This window comes from Aquarana catesbeiana, linkage group LG05 (genome assembly GCF_042186555.1).
Source record: "Aquarana catesbeiana isolate 2022-GZ linkage group LG05, ASM4218655v1, whole genome shotgun sequence".
Lineage (NCBI taxonomy): Eukaryota > Metazoa > Chordata > Amphibia > Anura > Ranidae > Aquarana > Aquarana catesbeiana.
Window position 1 is genome coordinate 129,965,245 of NC_133328.1, and position 20,700 is coordinate 129,985,944.

Sequence of the window (20,700 nt, forward strand, 5' to 3'; positions counted from 1 at the left end):
TTGAGGTCTATTGAAGATCTCTGCTCATTGAAAATACAGATGCATTAAGCCAGCCATACATGGATCGGAATTCAGCCAGTTCAGCAGGGACCAGCTGAATTTTGATCCATGTATGGGCTCCCTGGTTGTATAGAAGTGTACCTGGTTGTATAGAAGGGTGTTTCCTGATTGATCAATGCCGCCAGCTATAGCTGGCAGCTCTGATCATTGTATTCTGACAATTGGGAAGTCTCCCCGACATCAGAACATGATAGCAAAGCTGAAGGATTCCACCATCCACATCAAATACATAAATGGGGCAATCTGATCTTTTTTTTTTTTTTTTTTCGTTCAACCCAAATGATGAATGTATGAGCTGCCATTGGCCTATCGGTTGAGCTGTCGGTTGACATACTCCTTTTACCATGAAAGTCTATGAGGATCTTCTAAAAGGCCAGAAAGAAGAACATTTTTCCAGCATGTCCTGGAAAAAAAGGTGCAGGGCTCAGGATCCTGTAGATGATTGATTCTCTGGACCAAGGGCTCAGAGGTAAGATATAAACCTTGTCTTCCTACAGCCTGCCCCTATTCCTATACTTATTCATCCTAGAGCTCTTCTTTAAAACACAATGTCAAGACCTTCTGCTTATTACAGAAAGATAATGTTCACTCCACAGACATTGTTAAATCATTTCTGCTACATTTTCTATTTATATTCTTCGTGCTTGGATAACCATAGTCAAAGTGTTTTTGATGAAGTCCAATCTTATTAAGGATTCCATTAGGCAACACACAGAATGACTCCTTTTTAGGAATGTAATGGAGTTGTGCGATATTTTGACTGGCTCATTACATCTAATTTCCTGTCTCAGATATAATCTTTAAATGTACATGCTTGGAACATCTCACTAATTCATTACTGAAAACTCATTTATTTCCTGATATTAGTCATAACAACATTATTGCACCGCTTACAGCTTGGTGGGGAACAGGCTGTGGTGTATTATTTCATGTTATTGTAACGCAACAGCCAGAGATGAATATCACGGAATGTTCTGTATCATTGTAGCACCTCTTTCACGGCATCTAATGAAAATTAATTTATCACAAAAGATTTTGATATTGGATGTTGCATTTTATAGAATTCGAAATTATATGTCTTCATTCATAGTTTGCGTGGATTGTACCAATTGTATAAAGAAGGCCAATGAAAACAGTTCTAAATATGATTGGCAAGATTCAAAGACATAGCTAAAACCTAAGAGCCCAGTGCAAAGTCTAAACAGGGACTCCCTTGTATCTCCTACGACAATTGTGGAGATGTAAAAGAAAAACAATGTTGCTTTGTCCTGTATATGATATATTGTTAAAAAATTTACAGTACAGTTGGGAGGAGAGAAGGGAAAGAGGAGACATTTGAAACCCTTAAATACATTAAGGCTTGGTTCATATGCAGCCCACAGCAGGAGTCCGGTGCGTGTTGGTTCACCGTTTCAGGTCCGATTTCAGCCTGAATTTTGGGCTGTATACGGACCTGAAACGGACCAAAAGACGCACACCGTTTTTGTGCAAAACGCACCAAAGACGCTGCGGACATATGTGAACCAGCTCCATAGAGAGACGGTCAAAATCTTCTGCTATTGCAAATCGGATGAGTGGATGCCGCATCCAATTTACAATGGTGTGAACCCAGCCTAAAGTATAACTAAAGGCAAAACTTTTTTATTTTTTTAAATTTTGTTTTTTTAGTTTTTAATATAGTGGAGATAGAATAGACTACCTCTCGGTTTTTATTGCTGTCTGTGCCCCCATTAGGTAGAGTCACTCGCTCTATTTCTCCTGTTTACCATTATCATTGAAAGCGAAAAAGGAAGAAAATCACAAATTTTGGGTTGTCCCAAGAAAAGTAATAGAGTGAAAATCTTTCAATTGGAACACTAATTCTGGTGACCTGGGGGTCCCCAAGCGAGTCTCTCACTTTGGAGGGATTTACTCTCATTTCCTGTTTTGGCTATAGGACAGAAAGTGAAGGGAAATCTCTCCAATGGGACATAGATAGCAAAAAATAAACTGACAGGGGTTAACCCTACCTCTATCCAAAATTAAAAAAAAAAGGTTTTGCCTATAGTTCCAATATAACCATTTGGCCTTCAGATGATTTACCCCCCCCTTCATGGCCAGGCCATTTTTTGCAATATGGCATGGTGTTATTTTAACTGACAATTGCGCGGTCATGCAACGCTGTACATAAATTAAATGTCTGTCTTTTTTTCCCCACAAATAGAGCTTTCTCTTGGTGGTATTTAATCACCACTTGCGCTATAAAGAAAAAATATAACCCGATAATTTTGAAAAGAAAAACAATATTTTTTACGTTCTGCTATAAAACATATCCAATAAAAAATTTAAAAAATCTAATTATTTCATAAATTTAGGCCAATATGTATTCTTCTACATATTTTTGGTAAAAAATAAAATTCAAAGAATGTATAGTGATTGGTTTGTGCAAAAGTTATGGTATATATACTGGAATTTGTATTTATTTTTTATTTTTTATACTGGTAATAGTGGCAATCAGCGACTTATAGCGGGACTGCAATATTGCGGCATTCTGACACTGACACTTATGACACTTTGTGGGAACCAGTGACACTAATACAGTGATCAGTGCTAAAAATGTGCGCTGTCACTGTACTAATGACACTGGCTGGGAAGGGGTTAAACATCTAGGGTGATCAAGGGGCTAAATGTGTGCTTAGCCAGTGCTTGTGTACACTATGGAGTTTATTTACTAAAGGCAAATAGAGGTGTTCATTTACTAAAGCTGGAGTGTGCAAACTTTAGTGCAGTTCTGCATAGAAACCAATCATCTTCCAGGTTTTATTATCAAAGCTTTGTTGAACAAGCTGAACTTAGAATCTTATTGGCTACCATGCACAGCTGCAAAAGTTTTAGGAAATCTCCCCCATTCTGTGCACTTTGAAAAGTGCAGTAGCACGCTGCAAGTGCAGTTGCTCCAGAGCTTAGTAAATGAGGTAAAGCTTCACTTTGCAAAGAATACCCAATCACATGCAGGGGAATTTTAAAAACAGTATTTTTGCTTGCACATGATTGGATGTTGGCTGTCAGCAGAGCTTCTGCTCATTTACTAAGCTCTGGAGCATGTGCTCTTGCTAAGTGCAACTGCACTTTGCAAAGTGCACAGTCTATTTGCCTTTAGTAAATCAACCCCTATGTGTGGTGTTTACACTAAGGAATTAACTGGAATTAATGGATTTTTCCCCTGCTTTGCGGGGGGGGGGGAGAAAGAAATCCAGTACTTCCCCTCTGACAGGACAGTTTGTTTACATAGGCAGAGCCCTGTCCTGTGTGTTTTTCGGATGATCGGCGGGTGCCGACGGTGATCTATTGGTTGGCACCCGCTGATCGACATATGTTATGTTTAATCACAGCACGGCCAGGTCGCTGGTGGCACGCGTGCAGACCCCCTACCCAGGAGTGCCGGATCACGTACTAGGTACCTGATCTGGTGCAGCAGGGCTATCTTGCCGCCGTATAAATCTAGGTTATACGTTCGGAAAGCGGTTAAGGGTGTGAACAATACAGTCCTGTATTTTTACTATGAGGTTAAGAACAAGAACATGAGGACATGACCTCAAACTAACAGGAGAAACGATAACGCAAAACTTATCTTAGAAAGTATTATTTTACCAAAAGAGTAGTTGATGCTTGAAATAGACCTCCAGTACAGGGAGTGAATCAGCCAATAGTAATGGGATTCAGACATGCTTGTGACAAAGATCTATGCTAAAAAAAAAGTTAAAAAAATTAAAAAATGTAAAAAAAGGCAGATTTGATGGACCACTTGGTCTTTCTTCTGCTGACCCAAATAGAAAGTAAAAACCTCTCTGGCTGGCCATACATAGGCCAGTTTTAACAGAGGCCTGATCCCTCCCATAAACACTTTCAGTGTGGATGTGGGAATCCTCCCCGCTGTGTCTTTGTATTCTGACAGCAGGGAGGCCTCCCCCCATCACTCCGCTGTCAGAATACACTGATCAGTCCACGGCCTATTGGCTGCAGATTGAAAATTTTTAGCAGTCCCATTTGTGAGAAGTCAATCGACACATTGACTTCTAATGGATGGGAGTAGCCATACATGGATTGAAATTCAGCCAGTTGCTGCCGAACCGGATTAATTTTGATCTATGTATGGCCAGCTCAAGCCTCTGTTTTAGTTTCATTTAAGTCCAATGATTTTATGAATATAGTCGATTTGTGTCCAAACAGTTGCCATTTTTTTTTAAATACTTATTTTCAAATGTTTTCATCTTATGTTGTATCTCAGTGCTGTTGATCTCCTGCATCCTTGTAGATGCAGATTAGTATATATATATATATATATATATATATATATATATATATATATATATATATATATATATATATATATATATGTAGCGGTCACCTACTTTCATATAGGTGAGCTTTCTGCTTTCTGTGTTTAAATGACAAAGTACGGTTTCAGGTAAATTTAGGCAGGCTTGCATTGTGATTCCAGGCCTAGATGTTTATTTTGAGAACTGGGAGTGTGAGTGTAGTGCAGGGTGTGGCCACCTGTGCTTGGACCCAGAGATGCCTCCTCTTGCTTTCAGTGGAAATGGTTCCAGAAGAGAGGTTGGACTTGGGATCTGAGTGACAGGCAGCTCATGTGTGGAGTTCTAGCCAATCATTAATTTGTTTGGCAGGAGGCGGGACTCCCATATAAGCTGGGGTCACATGTTGGTTAAGGAGTTTTGAGTTCCAGAGAGGGAGTGATCAGAGAGAGGGCTCCTTGCGGGGAGCAAAGCAGAGCCCCCCCTACGGGGAAGAGGGGGACCAGGCCACACGGAGGAAAGGAGTTAATGACACCGCACAGCATGTAGTCGCTGGTGTTGCGGGACGCACCCTGCGGGGGGGGGGGGGGGGGAGAGAGCGTGCCAGACCGGAGAGGAGGGATGGAGGAGCCATTCGGAAGAAGTAGCAACTAAGCGGAAGAAAACTGGGCGATCGACCGTTTGTGAGTGGCACATGGACTGTTGATCTGAGGGATGTTGGTACGCAAGTCAGTGAGACAGGTGGTGATGGCCTGTGACTTTGGGTTCAACAATACTCCGGGATTCCAATCAGTCAGGCGGGAGGGATTATTCAGAGTAATCTCTTCCTTAGCTCAATTTGGAGGTACTGTACAGAAGGTAAGTAGTGGTCAAAAGGCGGCGGTAGAGCTCCGAGCACAGACAGAGATACAGATTGTTTTAAAAAGGTCTACGGGTGAAGAGGTTATTCAGAGTGACTCTTTACTACAACAGCCTATGTATTCTCTAGTAAATCTACCCAAGTCTATATGCAGAGTTATTCAGAGTGTCTCTTTGCTATTTGCTTTCATTGTTCTCAAAGACTGGACTACTTCCATCTTCCCAAAGGAAAGTGACTTTTCATCATCCGCACTGTTCTAAGTCTTTGCATGAGAAGGCAAAGGAAAGATTATGAAGCAGCAAAAGAGCATCTCAGAAAACCCCTTTTCCTATCCCAGTTCACGTTATGCAAATAAAAGCAAGAAAAAAGATACAATATGGACTGTTTCTATTTCTATGGGCTGCGATGTGCTATGTGGTGAATGTGATTTACGGATAGAACAACAAACTGCAGCTCCTATGGGGGTCGTGCGCTACACACACACACATATATATATATATATATATATATATATATATACTGTATATATATATATATATTTTTTTTTTGTTAACACAGTTGAGAGCAGCTTCAGATTTCAGAGCTGTGTGTATGCACCCAAAGAAATTACTACAGTTGCGCTCAGATCCGTAAAATTTACACATAATGGATCTAAATGCAGCATATTTTTAAAAAAATATTTGCAAGACTGCAATATTCGAAAGCTAGTAAAGGAAAGGGCAGAACTGCTTCAGGTGAAAAGGTCATTTCACCCTGTACTAAAACATTTGGTAGACTGCTGGAAACGTAAAATACACGTTGGCTCAAATGGTACCATTAAATCATTCTCTTCAATTATAGACCCAGGGAGTCTTCAATTTTTCTATATAGCTCCCTCTCTGCTTAGCTGAGGTGAAATTACTTATCAGTAAGGGCACCTAGTCTACTAGACTACCAAGCCTATTGTAGAATAAGACACGATTTTCCTCTCTACTCACCCAGTAAAGTACTGACACTGGTAGAACAGAAGACAAATAACAAACTCTTCCACAAACTCTGCCTTCAGTATGCAAGACTGGTACAACTTTTAAGAATCCTATAATAATTTAAAATAATTGACTCTAAACCCACAACTGTAAAGAAACAATTACTGAAGCCAAAACAACTATAAAGGTCTGGTTCACATCTATGCAGGTTGCAGTTTGCATAGTCCAGGTGCATTTCACGTTTTTCAATACACGTTTTGATCCACTGAAGTCTGTGGAACCAAAAACACAACCCGCTGGTCCCTGGCCTTTCCATAAAACGTGACCCCTTAGGAAATGACAATTAATGGACTGTAGTTTGTTTCTGCAAAACTGAAAACGCACTAAAAATGCATAGGGGTGAACCAGGCCTAAAGGACAATTTTATAACACTGGCTATAATCTTTGGTAACATGCTAACAGGGCTGGATTTCTCTGTCATGAGAAGTTTTTTCTAAGTTACAAGAAGTATTCCTATGGAATAATGGTACCCAAAATATCCTACATACTATACTGTAGATAGATTTTATCTGAACCTCTTAGTGCAGCTGTCAGATGACTGGTATCTAAGGGCCCATTCACTTCAGAACAGGATATGTTTTAACACATGTGCCTTGATGTGATGAAGCGTGTGGAGGCAGCCCCATTATTTTGAATAGATTGTAAAGGTAATGATTTTGTACATATGTACATTCTTTTTTTTTTTTAACCCTTTCACGCCTAAAATAAAAATTTCTGACATTTGTTGCTTACAAGTTAAAATCCATTTTTTTTGCTAGAAAATAACTTAGAACCCCCAAACATTATATATATATTTTTAGCAGAGACCCTATGGAAGAAAATGGTGATTATTGCAATATTTTATGTCACATTGTATTTGCGCCGCGGTCTTTCAAACACTTTTTTGGGGAAAAATCACACTTTCATGAATCAAAAAAAACCTCAACAGCAAAGTTAGCCCAATTTTTTTGTAAATTGTGAAAGATGATGTTACCCTGAGTAAATAGATACCTAACATGTCATGCTTTGAAATTGCGCACACTCGTAGAATGGTGACAAACGGTACCTACTAATCTCCATAGGCGACGCTTTAAAAAATGTAACGGTTACAAGGTTAGAGTTACAAAGGAGGTCTTTTGCTAGAATTATTGCTCTCACTCTGACGATCGCGGAGATACCTCACATGTGTGATTTGAACACTGTTTACATTTGCGGGCATGACTTGCGTATGCATTTTCTTTGATACACGAGCTCGTGGCGATGGGGGCGCTTTAAAAAAACGTTTTTTTCTTATTTATTTTATTTTACACTGTCTTTTAAAAAAAAAATCTGATCACTTTTATTGCTATCACAAGGAATGTAAACATCCCTTGTGACAGTATTAGGCAGCACAGGTACTCTTTTGCACTTAAAAGTATTCAGATCGCCAAAAACAATACTGTAATTTTTTTTAAATCGGCGCCAATGGCACCCAAGTAAAGCGGAAGTGACGTTGTGACGTCCCTTCTGTGTATTTACATAGGAGACTGGAAGAAAGCTGTTTTCGCCTTTGTTTCAGTCTCACTCTAGCCGGCGGAAGTGCCGGATCGTCGATCGGGTCTCCCGGTGGGACGGGAGGCCTGGGAAAAGCGTCGGAAGGCGGCGGGGGGGGGGGACGTCCCCTCCCACTCCTTCGGGATAACAGCCAAGCGCCTTTTATCTGCATCGGTTGGTATGCCTAAAGAGACGACTGCCCGCTCTAAAAAACGGTACCAGGACGATGCCTGCATCCCGGTATAATCCCTTCATGCCGAGGCCGCATGTAAGCGTATGGTCGGCGCTAAGGGGTTAAAAAAAAAACATTTTTTTTTTTTTGGGAAAGCATTCTTTACATTCTTTTTTTTTTTTCTCCAAAAAAACGTTTTTTTTGCCCAAGCAAATACAAAATGTAAATAGTATGTAGTCTTATGTCCAGCCTGCAAGTGGTGCTTTAGCCTGATTTTCACATATTCACCTCTTTCAGTTATGCAGAAAAGAAAGCAGTTGTTTAAAGAATTGGGATGAGTCATCATCATAGAGAATCATCCTTTATTAGATGGCATGCTATGAGGGTTTTAATCAGATACAGGGATCTGTAAAGCAAGCTTTGTCTTTTTGGCTGACCCATAGTGCTTTGGAGATAATTAGTTATAGATTAAATTATTATTTTTAAAACAATGACTCTATGAAATTAAAAGAAGATAAAAATAACATTCCAGCCTATCTATGAAATGCCTGGACTAGGGAAAGTTTGTTTTGCTGCTTGCTTTCTTCTGTTTCTTCCAAGTTAGGGGGAAGTTCTTTCTTGTCTTACCCTTGCCCTCCTACCCCTACCTACTTTCCTTTCTCATTTATTTAGAATGTAAGCTCTACGAGCAGGGCCCTCCTGTCCCTTTTGTATTGAACTGTACTGTAATTGTGTTGTCCCCCTCTACATTGTAAAGCGCTGCGTAAACTGTTGGCACTATATAAATTGTGTATATTAATAATAATTTCTTCTTCTTTACTGTGTTTTTTGGGGTTTGTTTAGGCTCCAGACCTATGCTCCTGTGTTGGCTTTTACCGGCTATGATCCCCTATAACCCTAGTACTAACTGTGTTAAGGTTGTTGTGATAGACTCACCCAGGACAGAAGCTTTTGGAGAGGACTGAATGTTAGCCTCTTGCCTACTGACTATGGACCCTCGCATTCGAGGCAGCTACAAGCATTTAGGAAGATGTTCTGTTATATAATGCAAAAGGACAATATTAAAAAGGTCATGAAGGTCTCTGCCAGCTTGGGACTCATATCTGATGTTGATGTCATCAGCAAGCTACCTGTCTGGGCAACCCTGCCATAATGTGTTTATTGAAAGTAGGTCCCCTGCTATTGTCTGAAGGTGTTCTGTGTTTATACTTATGATAATATGTATTGCACTGTGAGAAGCTCAGTGACAACAAGTCTGACCTGTAGTGAGATCCTGATTAATCAAAGCATTGTCTACATCTGTCTGGTAATCTAGGTGGCTAATTAACATAATGTTTATAGTATATGTATGTTGTTCTAATTATTATCCTGTTAGCAGGTTGTATTGTTAGGGTAATATGATCAGGAGGGGGATGTTCTGCTGGTGGTGTATATATTCTGTGTTAGTTTGTTCAAATAAAGGTGTTCCAGCTTTGCAGTCAAACGAGTCCTACCTAGTTCTTGGTTGCTATATGCGGCTATAATATCTGATATCTATCTTCAGACTGGAGGAAGCAGTATATGATGGAAGCACTCAAGCAGAGCGTGGGACGTACCGTTATATTGGTGGCAAGCAGTGGGATGCTTCCAGGGTCCAGATAGCAGGAGAGGAGAGGAACAGATACCAGCCGCCATGGAAGAGGAATTTGGAAGGAGGTTGCGAGAGATGCGGATACAGCACAGGGGACCAGTGTCAGAGCAGGTCCTGCTGTGTCATCCAGGTGGCTAATTGACGTAATGTTTATAGTATATGTCTGTTGTTCTAATTATTATCCTATATGCAGGTTGTATTGTTAGGATAATATGATCAGGAGGGGGGTGTTCTGCTGTGGTATATATATTCTGTGTTAGTTTGTTCAAATAAAGGTGTTCCAGCTTTGCAGCCAAACGAGTCCTGCCTAGTTCTTGGTTGCAATATGCGGCTATAATATCTAATATCTATCTTCAGACTTGAGGAAGCAGTATATGACGGAAGCATTCAAGCGGAGTGTGGGATGTTCCAGTTGTATCTAAAACTCTTATCCAGGGGTAACCTGGGGCTGGTGTTATAATGGGGATCAGGGGTTTGCAAACATTTTGTTTTATTTTGTATCTGGCTACCTATTTTTGCCTCATATCCTCATTGCTGTGCTGTTGTATTTTTTACATTGTATAAATAAAGATTTTTAAAAAAAAAATAGATATAAAATAACATTTAACAAAATTTAACTTTTTGACATTCCATGACTAAGACTTATCAAGCTTATTTAATAAAGCAGTGCGAACAACAATTCTGAAGTGCAAAGTGCAGTGACACATAGCAACCAATCAGATTTCATGTAACAGTTCACATGGCCGTCCGGGTGCAGCAGGTATGTCCGGGTGTCTCTGATTATTTGCAGACAGAAAACCTTTACAAATCATTGAAAGGCTGACAATATCCAGCACTGATCTGGGTGGTGCATGGCGAGGAACAGGAATGTGATGCGAATGAGCCCTAACTAAACCCAGATCAGTTAAGAGATTATTTCCATTTGCCTGTTGGTTAACATGCCCAGGAACATCCTAATTTCTCCCCCAATTCAAAAACCCAATGCAACATAAAGGCAAGGATCTGGCAATCTGGGGCTACCAAAAGGACAGATAATGAGTTCTTTCAACAGTGGAAACATTTTTGATTGCAAATAGAACATTTCCAAATTGCCGGACAACCTATATGCTACGGGGCAGGCTTCCATACTGAGAGGAAGATGCCAACTGTGTCCTTGGAGCAAGTCACACAGCAGATGAAAACAGGTCCCAGCACTACAAACGACAGGCAGCTATCTCTACAATAGTAAAACCTTCAAGGCAAACATAAAATGTGTACAAAGAAAAATGTGAGGAGGAAAATATTAATCCCGCAGTAAAAAAAAAAAAAGAAAAGATCATGATCAGACATGACTGCCTCGCACTATACGTCTGATCAAAATAAAAATCTTTGGGAGGTGAGTTTTACAGGGGTGTTCTCGCTTGGATGCAACATTTAATGTACCATGTAAAACCTGTCAGTAGCGCTACAAGCAAACACATGCTGCTTTTTCTGTCACAATCCCAAAATCAATTTTCAAGCTGCGAAGTGTAATGGTGCCACAATTCTGTCATACCGACTCAGACTTCTAACACTTATTACAGTCAATAATTTTTACTCATGTTTCTAATCTTATTTCCCCTGCATAGCGCGGCTGGACCCCACAGTATGAGAATAGACTGCAGCCGTGTTCCAGGCCTCTGTCTCTACACTTCTGTGCTTAGTTCTTATCTTTTTAAAGGCGAATTGCACCAAGTATTGTTTGTGTCGAAAATAGCCACAGAATATATGAAACCCTCAAAAAAACTTTTCTGTTGAAGGAGCTTGCTGTTTATGTTTTTTTTTTTTTCTAAGCCAGAAAACATTTACTGTACATTTCCGATCCTCTGTGTGGTCACTCCTTAATGCAGAGCAAGCTTATAGTGTTCTACCATTTGAACACCAGACTGTCAATCAGAATACTGTACAAGGTGAGTATAAAGCAGGAAAGGAGTAAAGTTGGCCATATACTGAGAAAACCGATGAATCAGACCAAATTCACCTTGTGGGTGGCCCTGTTGACACCCTCCTGTCCCTCATTCTTCATTGAAAAATTAAGAAGCCATACTGAAAATTGTCGGCCGAGTAGCTGCTGCATTCAATCAGATGCAGTTGCTGGTGCCGGCTGTAAGGCTACAATAGAAGGCACTGCAGATGTATCAATACCGCTTTATAGAATGCATGGAGAAATCTGTTGGATTTTCTTCTGTTCAGCCTGCAAACTGAATGAAATAAATCGAGCAGTTTCTGGCCAGCGTTAAATCAAATATTAATGTGTATGTGGGAAGGAGAGAAGTGATACCATTAGCCATAATGCGCAAGGGTACACAGTCTACCTACCAGTCTTGTTGCCCACCCCTTGTATTGTGACATGATAACGTTGATTCCTGACATTCTCAGGGCCCTTTAAAGAGCCATGTTATGGAATCATCTGACAGACATAGGAAAAAGTTCAAGTCACCAGAGAGTGATGTGGAAGAAGGACCCACTCACACCATAGATCAGAAAAAGAAGACTTTGGACCCATCACCAGACCTTGTTTTCAAGTATGAATATGCTTCTAGTTAGTTTTTTTTAATAAAATCTAGTGATTAGCTAAATGACAGTGGAGGGGGCGAAGGTTGTGGGCATTTTACCTATAGCCCAGGGAAAAGTTTTAAAGCCTCCATCTGGGCTTCTATTAAATTTACTACTGCATGGGTTTAATGGTTGTTTGGATAGGCGAGGAGGAATACATTGAAATACTTTATTCCTTGCTACCCCAGGCTTCCTCATCTCTGGGCAATTAGTTCCCTGAAGTAACTTAACTTTGTTGCCTGGGCAGTTGCAGCTGTCTAACATCATCTCGTACACTCCAAAGACATGGTGGTAGGTTAATTGGCTTCTGTCCAAAATTGGCCCTAGTATATGAATGTGAGTTGGGGACCTTGGGCTGTGGGCTCCTTGAGGGTAGAAAAAGAAGACTTTGGACCCATCACCAGACCTTGTTTTCAAGTATGAATATGCTTCTAGTTAGTTTTTTTTTATTAAATCTAGTGAATAGCTAAATGACAGTGGAGGGGGCGAAGGTTGCGGGCATTTTACCTATAGCCCAGGGAAAAGTTTTAAAGCCTCCATCCGGGCTTCTATTAAATTTACTACTGCATGGGTTTAATGCTTGTTTGGATAGGCGAGGAGGAATACATTGAAATACTTTATTCCTTGCTACCCCACACTTCCTTATCTCTGGGCGATTAGTTCCCTGAAGTAACTTAACTTAACTTTGCTGCCTGGGCAGTTGCAGCTGTCTAACATCATCTCGTACACTCCAAAGACATGGTGGTAGGTTAATTTGCTTCTGTCCAAAATTGGCCCTAGTATATGAGTGTGAGTTGGGGACCTTGAATTGTGGGCTCCTTGAGGGTAGGGACCGATGTGAGTGTGCAACGTATATGTGGAGCGCTGCATAGTTTGACGGCGCTATGTACAGGGATAGGGACAATTGTAGACACGCACCCACACTCTCTCAGGTTGAACTGGATGGACTGGTGCCTTTATTCAACCTTACTAACTATGTAAATATGTAACAATGCAGGACCAGCAGCCCTGCATTGTATGCAAGGATGGTGAGTGCCTACACTCTGGGAGCAGCAAAATGCTGACTGCAAGAGTGGTCAGGAAAAAGGTAAGTATTTGTACTTATCCCCCCCCCCCCCGACAAAGTAGCATTTAACCCATGCAGTGCTTGGGGGGCCACTACATGAGTACATTTAACAGCAGTCTAGAGAGTGATTTTAAAGCCACCGGGTGAGCATGGCAGCCAGGCAACTAGCATTTGTGGAAAGAGAACTGCAATGGTAGCCCCTATCTTTGGTTTCTCTAATGTGCAAGCAACTCCAATATTTGAACCCTCTCAATGCTTCAAATATAAATAATAAACTTAGTGATGGGGCATATATCAAAATAGGTGTTTAACATGTGAACATCATGTCATAAACTATTCTGGATAAATGATACTTCAGAAGCACAAAATGAATTTCTACAAATGAACAGCAGCTCCCCTTTAGGCTACACGCAAAGGATTGGGTTAACATGATGAATTTCCATAATGCTATTGTTAGGTCCAGCACAATACCATAATCACTCTGATGATACCAAAAAGGGAATGTGCTATTATCGTTTATATATATTACAAAAAAAAAAAAAAAAAAAGCAGCTGTGTGGAAATTATTCTGTCATCTGTGTATTTTGTCAAAAAAATGAAGAAATGCTGAATATATCTCTTGATTTGCAGCCCAGAGTATAAAAAAAAAAAATCACAAAAAATAATAGCACATACAGAGAATAGAGAATGATTTGCTAAATGTCTTTTGCTATGCAGCATAAGCAAAATGATTCTTGAAATTTAAAAAAAAAAGCAAAATCTATTCTATTCAGAAATTGGATATGTGTATGTTAATTTAGTGACACAATAAATCAGCACAGAGCATTAGAATGATTATTGTAACGTAATGTAAGACAAAACAGCATCCACTAACACACAAAGAAATGAATATTAAATCTCTTTTTTTCAGACATGACCTGGTGTCACCCCGCTGTGAATCCTTTGCTAATACGTATAGGGAACCTGGGAGACAAATGACACTCTCCCACTGTCTGCTTATTTATAAAACCAGCAACACTAGTTCTTGTATCCATATGGCAAAAATGTAATCAGAGCAGACAGCTTGCTCTGCCCAGATTTCTTGCTCAATAGGAACAGTCAATGTTAGCCTACAATGAAGATGTCAGGTCGTTTTAAGGGTTCAAACATTTCACAAATTTGAGTCTGAAGGAAAAGAAAATGGACACACAATCAAGTTTTTCCCATACTAACCAATCATCTTTAAAGTGGTAACTACCCAAAAACAAAAATGTTATATATTGCAGCTTACCAATCCTTAAAGGGGTTGTAAAGGATTTTTTTTTTTAAAATAACAAACATGTTATACTTACCTCCGCTGTGCAGCTCATTTTGCATAGAGTGGCCCCGAACCTGGTCTTCTGGGGTCCCTCGGCGGCTGTCTCAGCTCCTCCCCGCAAGAACTAATCATCTTCATGCGAGCTCTCTCGCATGGTGTTTAGTTCTTGCAGGCGCGCTCCTGTGATACAGCCAGCGGCTATAGCCGCTCACTGTATCACTCGGCCCTGCCCCCCGGTGCGCCGCGTCATTGGATGTGATTGACAGCAGCGCGAGCCAATGGCCGGCGCTGCTTTCAATCCATCTACTCTAGCCAATCAACAGCCAGGCTGAGCTGCAAAGAAGACACCGGGGGGGCGAGCGCAGCAGGTTTAGGGGCTCATGTAAGTAAGACGGGGGGGCTGGGGGGGCCGGTACTGTTGAATGTTTTTTCACCTTAATGCATATGATGCATTAAGGTGAAAAAACGCAAACCTTTACAACCCCTTTAAAGCGGTAGTAAATCTCCACTGCAATAAAAATTAAGTGCCCCCCCCCGCAGGGTTAAGTCATAATGAAAGTTTTGAAAAAAAAAACACAATATTTTTTGTTATAATAAATATCCCAAATTAAAAAAACAAACACATTTTTTTCCTCGGTTTAGGCCGATATGTAATCTTCTACATATTTTTGGTAAAAAAAAAAACGCAACAATCATATATTGATTGGTTTGTGGAAAATTTATAGCGCCTACAAAATAGGTTATTGATTTATGGCATTGTTATTATTTTTTATTTTTTTACTAGTAATGGCAGCAATCTGCGATTCTTAGCGGGACTGTGACATTGCGGCAGACAGATCGGACCCTTTTGACACTTTTTTGAAACCACTGACATTTATACAGCGATCAGTGCTATAAATAGCCACTGATTACTGTATAAATGTCACTGGCAGGGAAGGGGTTAACACTAGGGGGCGATCAAGGGGTTAAATGTGTTCCCTCACTGTGTGTTCTAACTGTGGGGGGATGGGACTGACTGGGGGAGGAGATCAATCAGTGTTCCTGTATACTAGGAACACACGATCTGTCTCCTCTCCCCAGACAGGACGTGGATTTGTGTTTACACACACAGATCTACGTTCCTGCTCTGTCACGAGCGATTGCGGGTGCGGCGGACATAGCGGCCACCGAGCACGCGCATCAGCTCCATGCCCCTTAAAGCGGGCGCCGTACAGTTACGGCGATTTGCGCAGAGGAGCCATTCTGTCACTGTCAAACGACAGCAGGCGGGCGGCATGTGGTAAAAGTGGTTCTAAAAACTAAACATTATTCCTTACATTAAGGTAAAAAATGCTTAGTCATCGGTTTTGGCACCCCCTCCCCTTATACTTACCTGAGCCCTCATTCGATCCAGCGCTGTGTATGTCTGCAGCTTTTCTCTTCTCTCACTTCCATGTCTCACTGGCTTTGTTGGGGCACCGGGAACCATTAGATCCTGCTACTGTCAAAGCTAGTGACGAGGGAGCGGGGGTTGTGTCAATGGACGCAGCAGTGGGGCTCGGGAGCGAGCTTGCACAAGTGCCCCCATGGGAAGCAGCTTTCCATGGGGGCACTGGACAGTTGGGGGGGGGGGCAAGAGTGCCGGCGAGGGACCTGAGGAGGTTCGGGGCCGCTCTGTGGCCCTGCATAGAGCAGGTAAGTATAGAGAAGTTTTTTTCTTTTTTTTTCATTTATAATCACTTTAAAACAAACAAGTGCAAAAAAAATAAAATAAATAAATAAATAAGTAAATAAAAAGCTATAATGGGCTTTCAAACAAGCCTCAATGCATAAAAAATGCACCTACACCTGAGTTAGGGTGCCATTTAGAATGAATCGCAATACACGTATATTGTGTACAAAAAGGGGATTGTGTTAACACAAGCATAGGTTTAAATATAGCAATAAAAAAGACCCTGTTGCCAGACTTCATTTCAACAACAATCTTCCTATATTATATGTGCATTTAATGGATTTAGAATTGTTATTTACCTGTAAAAGTCTCCCTTGTGTAGACATCCAAAAGTTCTGGGGCTTGTCGCATCTTGGATGTGATGTCATCAGCCTCAGCAGACTCAGTGCTGACATTCTATAGCAGTGATGGTGAACCTTGGCACCTCAGATGTTTTGGAACTGCATTTTCCATGATGCTAAACCACACTGCAGAGTGCATGAGCATCATGGGAAATGTAGTTCCAAAACACCTGGGGTGCCAAGGTTCACCATCACTGGTCTATAGTATTCCTCTTCACTTCTTCCCTAGCTGCTGCATAAAAGGTTAAGTAGGAGTGTGAGGGGGAGGAGCGAAGATGCTGGGCCAGCACAGAAAGTAATTCGCCAAGAAGGAGAGAAATCTGTGCTGTGTAAGGGGGGACTGGGGTCTCCTAAAAAATTGACTCTTCCTGCAGGTCAAAAAGCTACAAGTAAGCATTTATAATACTTGTTTTCTATATGCTTTTATCTGCAGTTGTTTGGGTTGCCGACAGGATCTAAATAAAGGAAATGTGTGCAAAGAAAAACATCTCTTTCTGGAAATGTCAGTTATTTTACGGGTCAATAACACGTCTAAAATACATTAAATGCACATACAACCTTATTGCAAGACTGTTGTTGAAATTAATGGTCTGGACCCTTTTTTTCTATAATGTAAAGTTTAACCCGTAGGTTGTCAGCCATGAGCAAGAGACTGGAATACAGCATCCTTCAATAAAATTAGAGCCAGAAAATCAGCTGAATGAAGGGAAATGTCAGAACTAGATTTCCATCTCCACTAGCTCTGACAGATACATGTTATTAAAGTGGTATTAAACTCAAAAGCAAACTTTTATTATATTGCAGCTTACCAATTTATAGATATGATGGCTGCATTGGGTTTTTTTTTAGGCTTGTTTCCATTATTTTCATCTAGTGATCTGGTCATTATGTCTGTTGTTTCTCAACAGAACAAGTTCTCCTACATATGTAGCAGTGATAGGGTTGACATAAACCATTTACCATTGACAGGGGCACTTACAATGATCAGCTTTTATTAATATATGTAAAATCTTTAACCCAAAAGAAAAAAAAATGTTATTGTAACTGTTTAAAAAGTGTGGGCTGTAGGTTAGTTTCAATTTGTTAGTGTATCTAAATCTATCCAAATGCAGCTAACACCCCCCCCCCCACATTAACAATGCTGCTGTCCAAAGGTGTATCTGTTGCTCCTTCATCCAGAGTGTAGGCACTCTAATACAGCAAGTGTGTTATTGACCAGATCACCAGGTAAAAATAGCGAGAAAAAAACTAAAAAAGACTAATGCAGCCACCAAATCTAAGGGCTGGTAAGCTGCAAGATGTTACATTTTTGGTTTGGGGTTTAAGGCCACTTTAATTTCTCTTCAGCAAGTTGTGATTTGAAGCTTGCCCCTTTATAGAAATAACTCATAATTTGTGAAATACAGTGCTGTTTCTTCTGTGTTACAATATGTGCTTGTCTTTGTATTATCTTTATAAATGCAATTTATCCCCTGCTGTTTCCATGGGTAGTTAGGGATCCTGCAAAATGAGAAAATACGTACCTGAGTTTACAACTGGGATTCTACATCTTACGTCCTATCAGAAGACTATTATACAAATGAAGTACTTTGAAAGAAGTAAAAAAGGAAATATCTGGCAAATGCAAAATTCCATACCATTTACCATTCCAAGACAGAAGACGGCATTTACTAGTGAGCATCCTTTCCTGAAATGATCCGTCATGTGCTCCAACCAGTTGGCTTCCAGGCCATTGATGGTGCTCTTATCCTTGGAGATCTTCATTGGGATATTCACAGTATAATACTTTCTGTACCTCTGCTGCATTTTTGGCTTATTAAAAAGAGCCAAAATCTCAGTTTCTGGAAAACAAAAATGTAAGGTATAAATATAATTTTCATTGTTATGAATAACAGACTATACCTATAAGCCTATTAGGGTCGTAGCCACTTCCCCTGCAAAGAACTTAGTGGAGGCGTATACCCTGATAACGTGTGTGCGCACGAAACAGGTCAGGTGGGGCCTATTGGCTGACGCCCACATCCACGTGTCCGCCATTGTAAGTCTGGGCGATTTGTTTATCTTGTTTTAAAAGCTGCAGCATTTATCTATATATAATTTTAATATTTTACAATAAAATACTACACTATACAATTACCTTTGGGCTCCACATTTGGCGAGCTCTCTATGTGCAGTTTGTGGATTTCAGGAAGAAGGGTCTTATGCTGCTACAAGAAGGTATGAGGAGTGCCCACTAAGGAATATTGATTGGAGCCTGCTTTACCTTATTTCTGGTTAGTGTATAGCTTGGGTGGAGGCTCACGTGCACTGGATCTTTTTCACTATTTTTGGCGGATCTCGCTGGATAATACTTAGGTTGGATGTTTTCGATGTTCTAGTGAGCGCATAGTACGCCACGAGTGTATATACTAGGTGAACTCTCTACACATTGTGGACACTCTTTTCAAAGTCCTACTCAGTTTACTTTAATTTTATCTGGACTTTTACTCATTTTCTAATATCTTAAGGATATTATATTTATTAAATGCAGCACTTATATTGTCTTAGTGGAACCAGCTCGGTAAAGGGGGCTAAAAAAAGCACAAAAGGGGGGGGGGAAAGCAAAGAAGGACAAGTTGTGGAGATGAGGGGTAAGAAGAGAAGAGCACAAAGGAACCTGTTGTAGAGGAGTGGAGATGAAGGTGAAGGCACTTGGTGTGGAAGAGTTTGTGTGGAGAGCCCAGAGAGACCTGTTTTGGAGCAGAAAAACAGGGGGTATTAAAAGTATAGTGGAACTTGTTTTGGGGGTGGGGTAACATAATGATTCCCATTGTGTAGGTGGTTGCAGCCAAGAATATAGCTGAAGAAAACCTGAGGCTAGAAGAACAACTGTGAGTAGAAATAATGGCACCCATGGAAGAAGAAAGCGAACAAAGGTGAGGACACAAGTGGCTGAAAAACTTCCCTGCATACATATTTGCTGTATTTATAATATGGCAAATGTTACAGACATCTGCCCTAAACGTGTTTGCCATTCGTCATATCGATCTCATAAATGATTTGCCTTTGATTCCCATGAAGATCATCCACACACCTTTACACTCACCTACATACAATAGTCATCCTGCGAATGAGGATTATAGCTTACATTTTTGATCTACATGAATGTCCTTTAATAACATGAATCTGCCAGGTGAATGCCACCACATGCAGAAGATTCTAGGCAGGTGAATGTGTACATCCACCTTAAACTAACCATACCAAAAAAATAATGTGGCAAATTGGATAGATTAAAGCTAAACCCACCTTTGGGTGGCGATTGCCAAAATATATAGGTCTGAAATTACTTTCTTACCTGCTTACTAGTATTCAAACTTTAATCAAACTAGTTTGATGGAAAGTGGGTGTAAAAGTCTGTAGGAGTCTATAAAAAAGACTCTTGTTTCTTTTACAGATGATCAATGCAATAGCCTTCCATATAATCCAGAACTCAAACTCAGGAACACCTGATGGACCTATCCATATAGGAATGTAACCAAATCTATGAAAGATCAGTCTACCTGCTTGTTAGCAAAAACAAATTTAATTGAGTACTGCAATAACTTTTCAGGTGAGGTTACAAAAGCCTAGACTAAAATGAACAATGTAGCCTTCCTACTCCCTAAAACGATCTGAAACCTACTATCTATTTCCTAATGACTTCTGTACTTACTTCTAATGCTGCAATTATCAGATGGCGTAGTCTCAGTTGTTATCTTGTCATGAGCGAATACATCTTCATTTGAAACCTTGAAATTGAGCTCTTCCAATTGATCTCCTTTATTTAGAGATGTAGACTCCACTTTTTGCTGCTCAATAACATCCAGCCCATCGACTGCTTTGGGCTGTTCATCATTTTCCATTTTCTTTGCTGGTGAATTGCTTCCATTAGTGCAATCTGACTTCTTATCCGCTGAAGTATTATCTTCTGTATCACTGCATGCTTTATTGATGGCTGGGAATTCGGGAGCACTTGTTTGACTCAAGCTATCAGATGGACTGTAGGGCAGGTCTTTTGCAAAGTAGTATCCTTGTACTATCCCCGCAAACTTCGATCCCTGACTGGCTGCATCCTCAATCTGCAAAACAAAGCCATAGATTTAATAAAGAACAATTCAATAGTAGGAAAAAAAAATAACT

General features: G+C 40.4%; 1 protein-coding gene across 1 annotated transcript in view; it reads right to left on the reverse strand.

The window, feature by feature from the left end:
- The window catches only part of RFTN1 (raftlin, lipid raft linker 1), a 464,957-nt gene that overhangs the window by 82,865 nt on the left and 361,392 nt on the right, over positions 1–20,700 (reverse strand). The window contains exons 5-6 of the mRNA XM_073630197.1: positions 20,234–20,639; positions 18,180–18,383 (exon numbers count right to left, since the gene is read on the reverse strand). Coding sequence (XP_073486298.1) covers positions 18,180–18,383; positions 20,234–20,639 — 610 coding nt within the window. The remainder of the gene's footprint in view (positions 1–18,179; positions 18,384–20,233; positions 20,640–20,700) is intronic.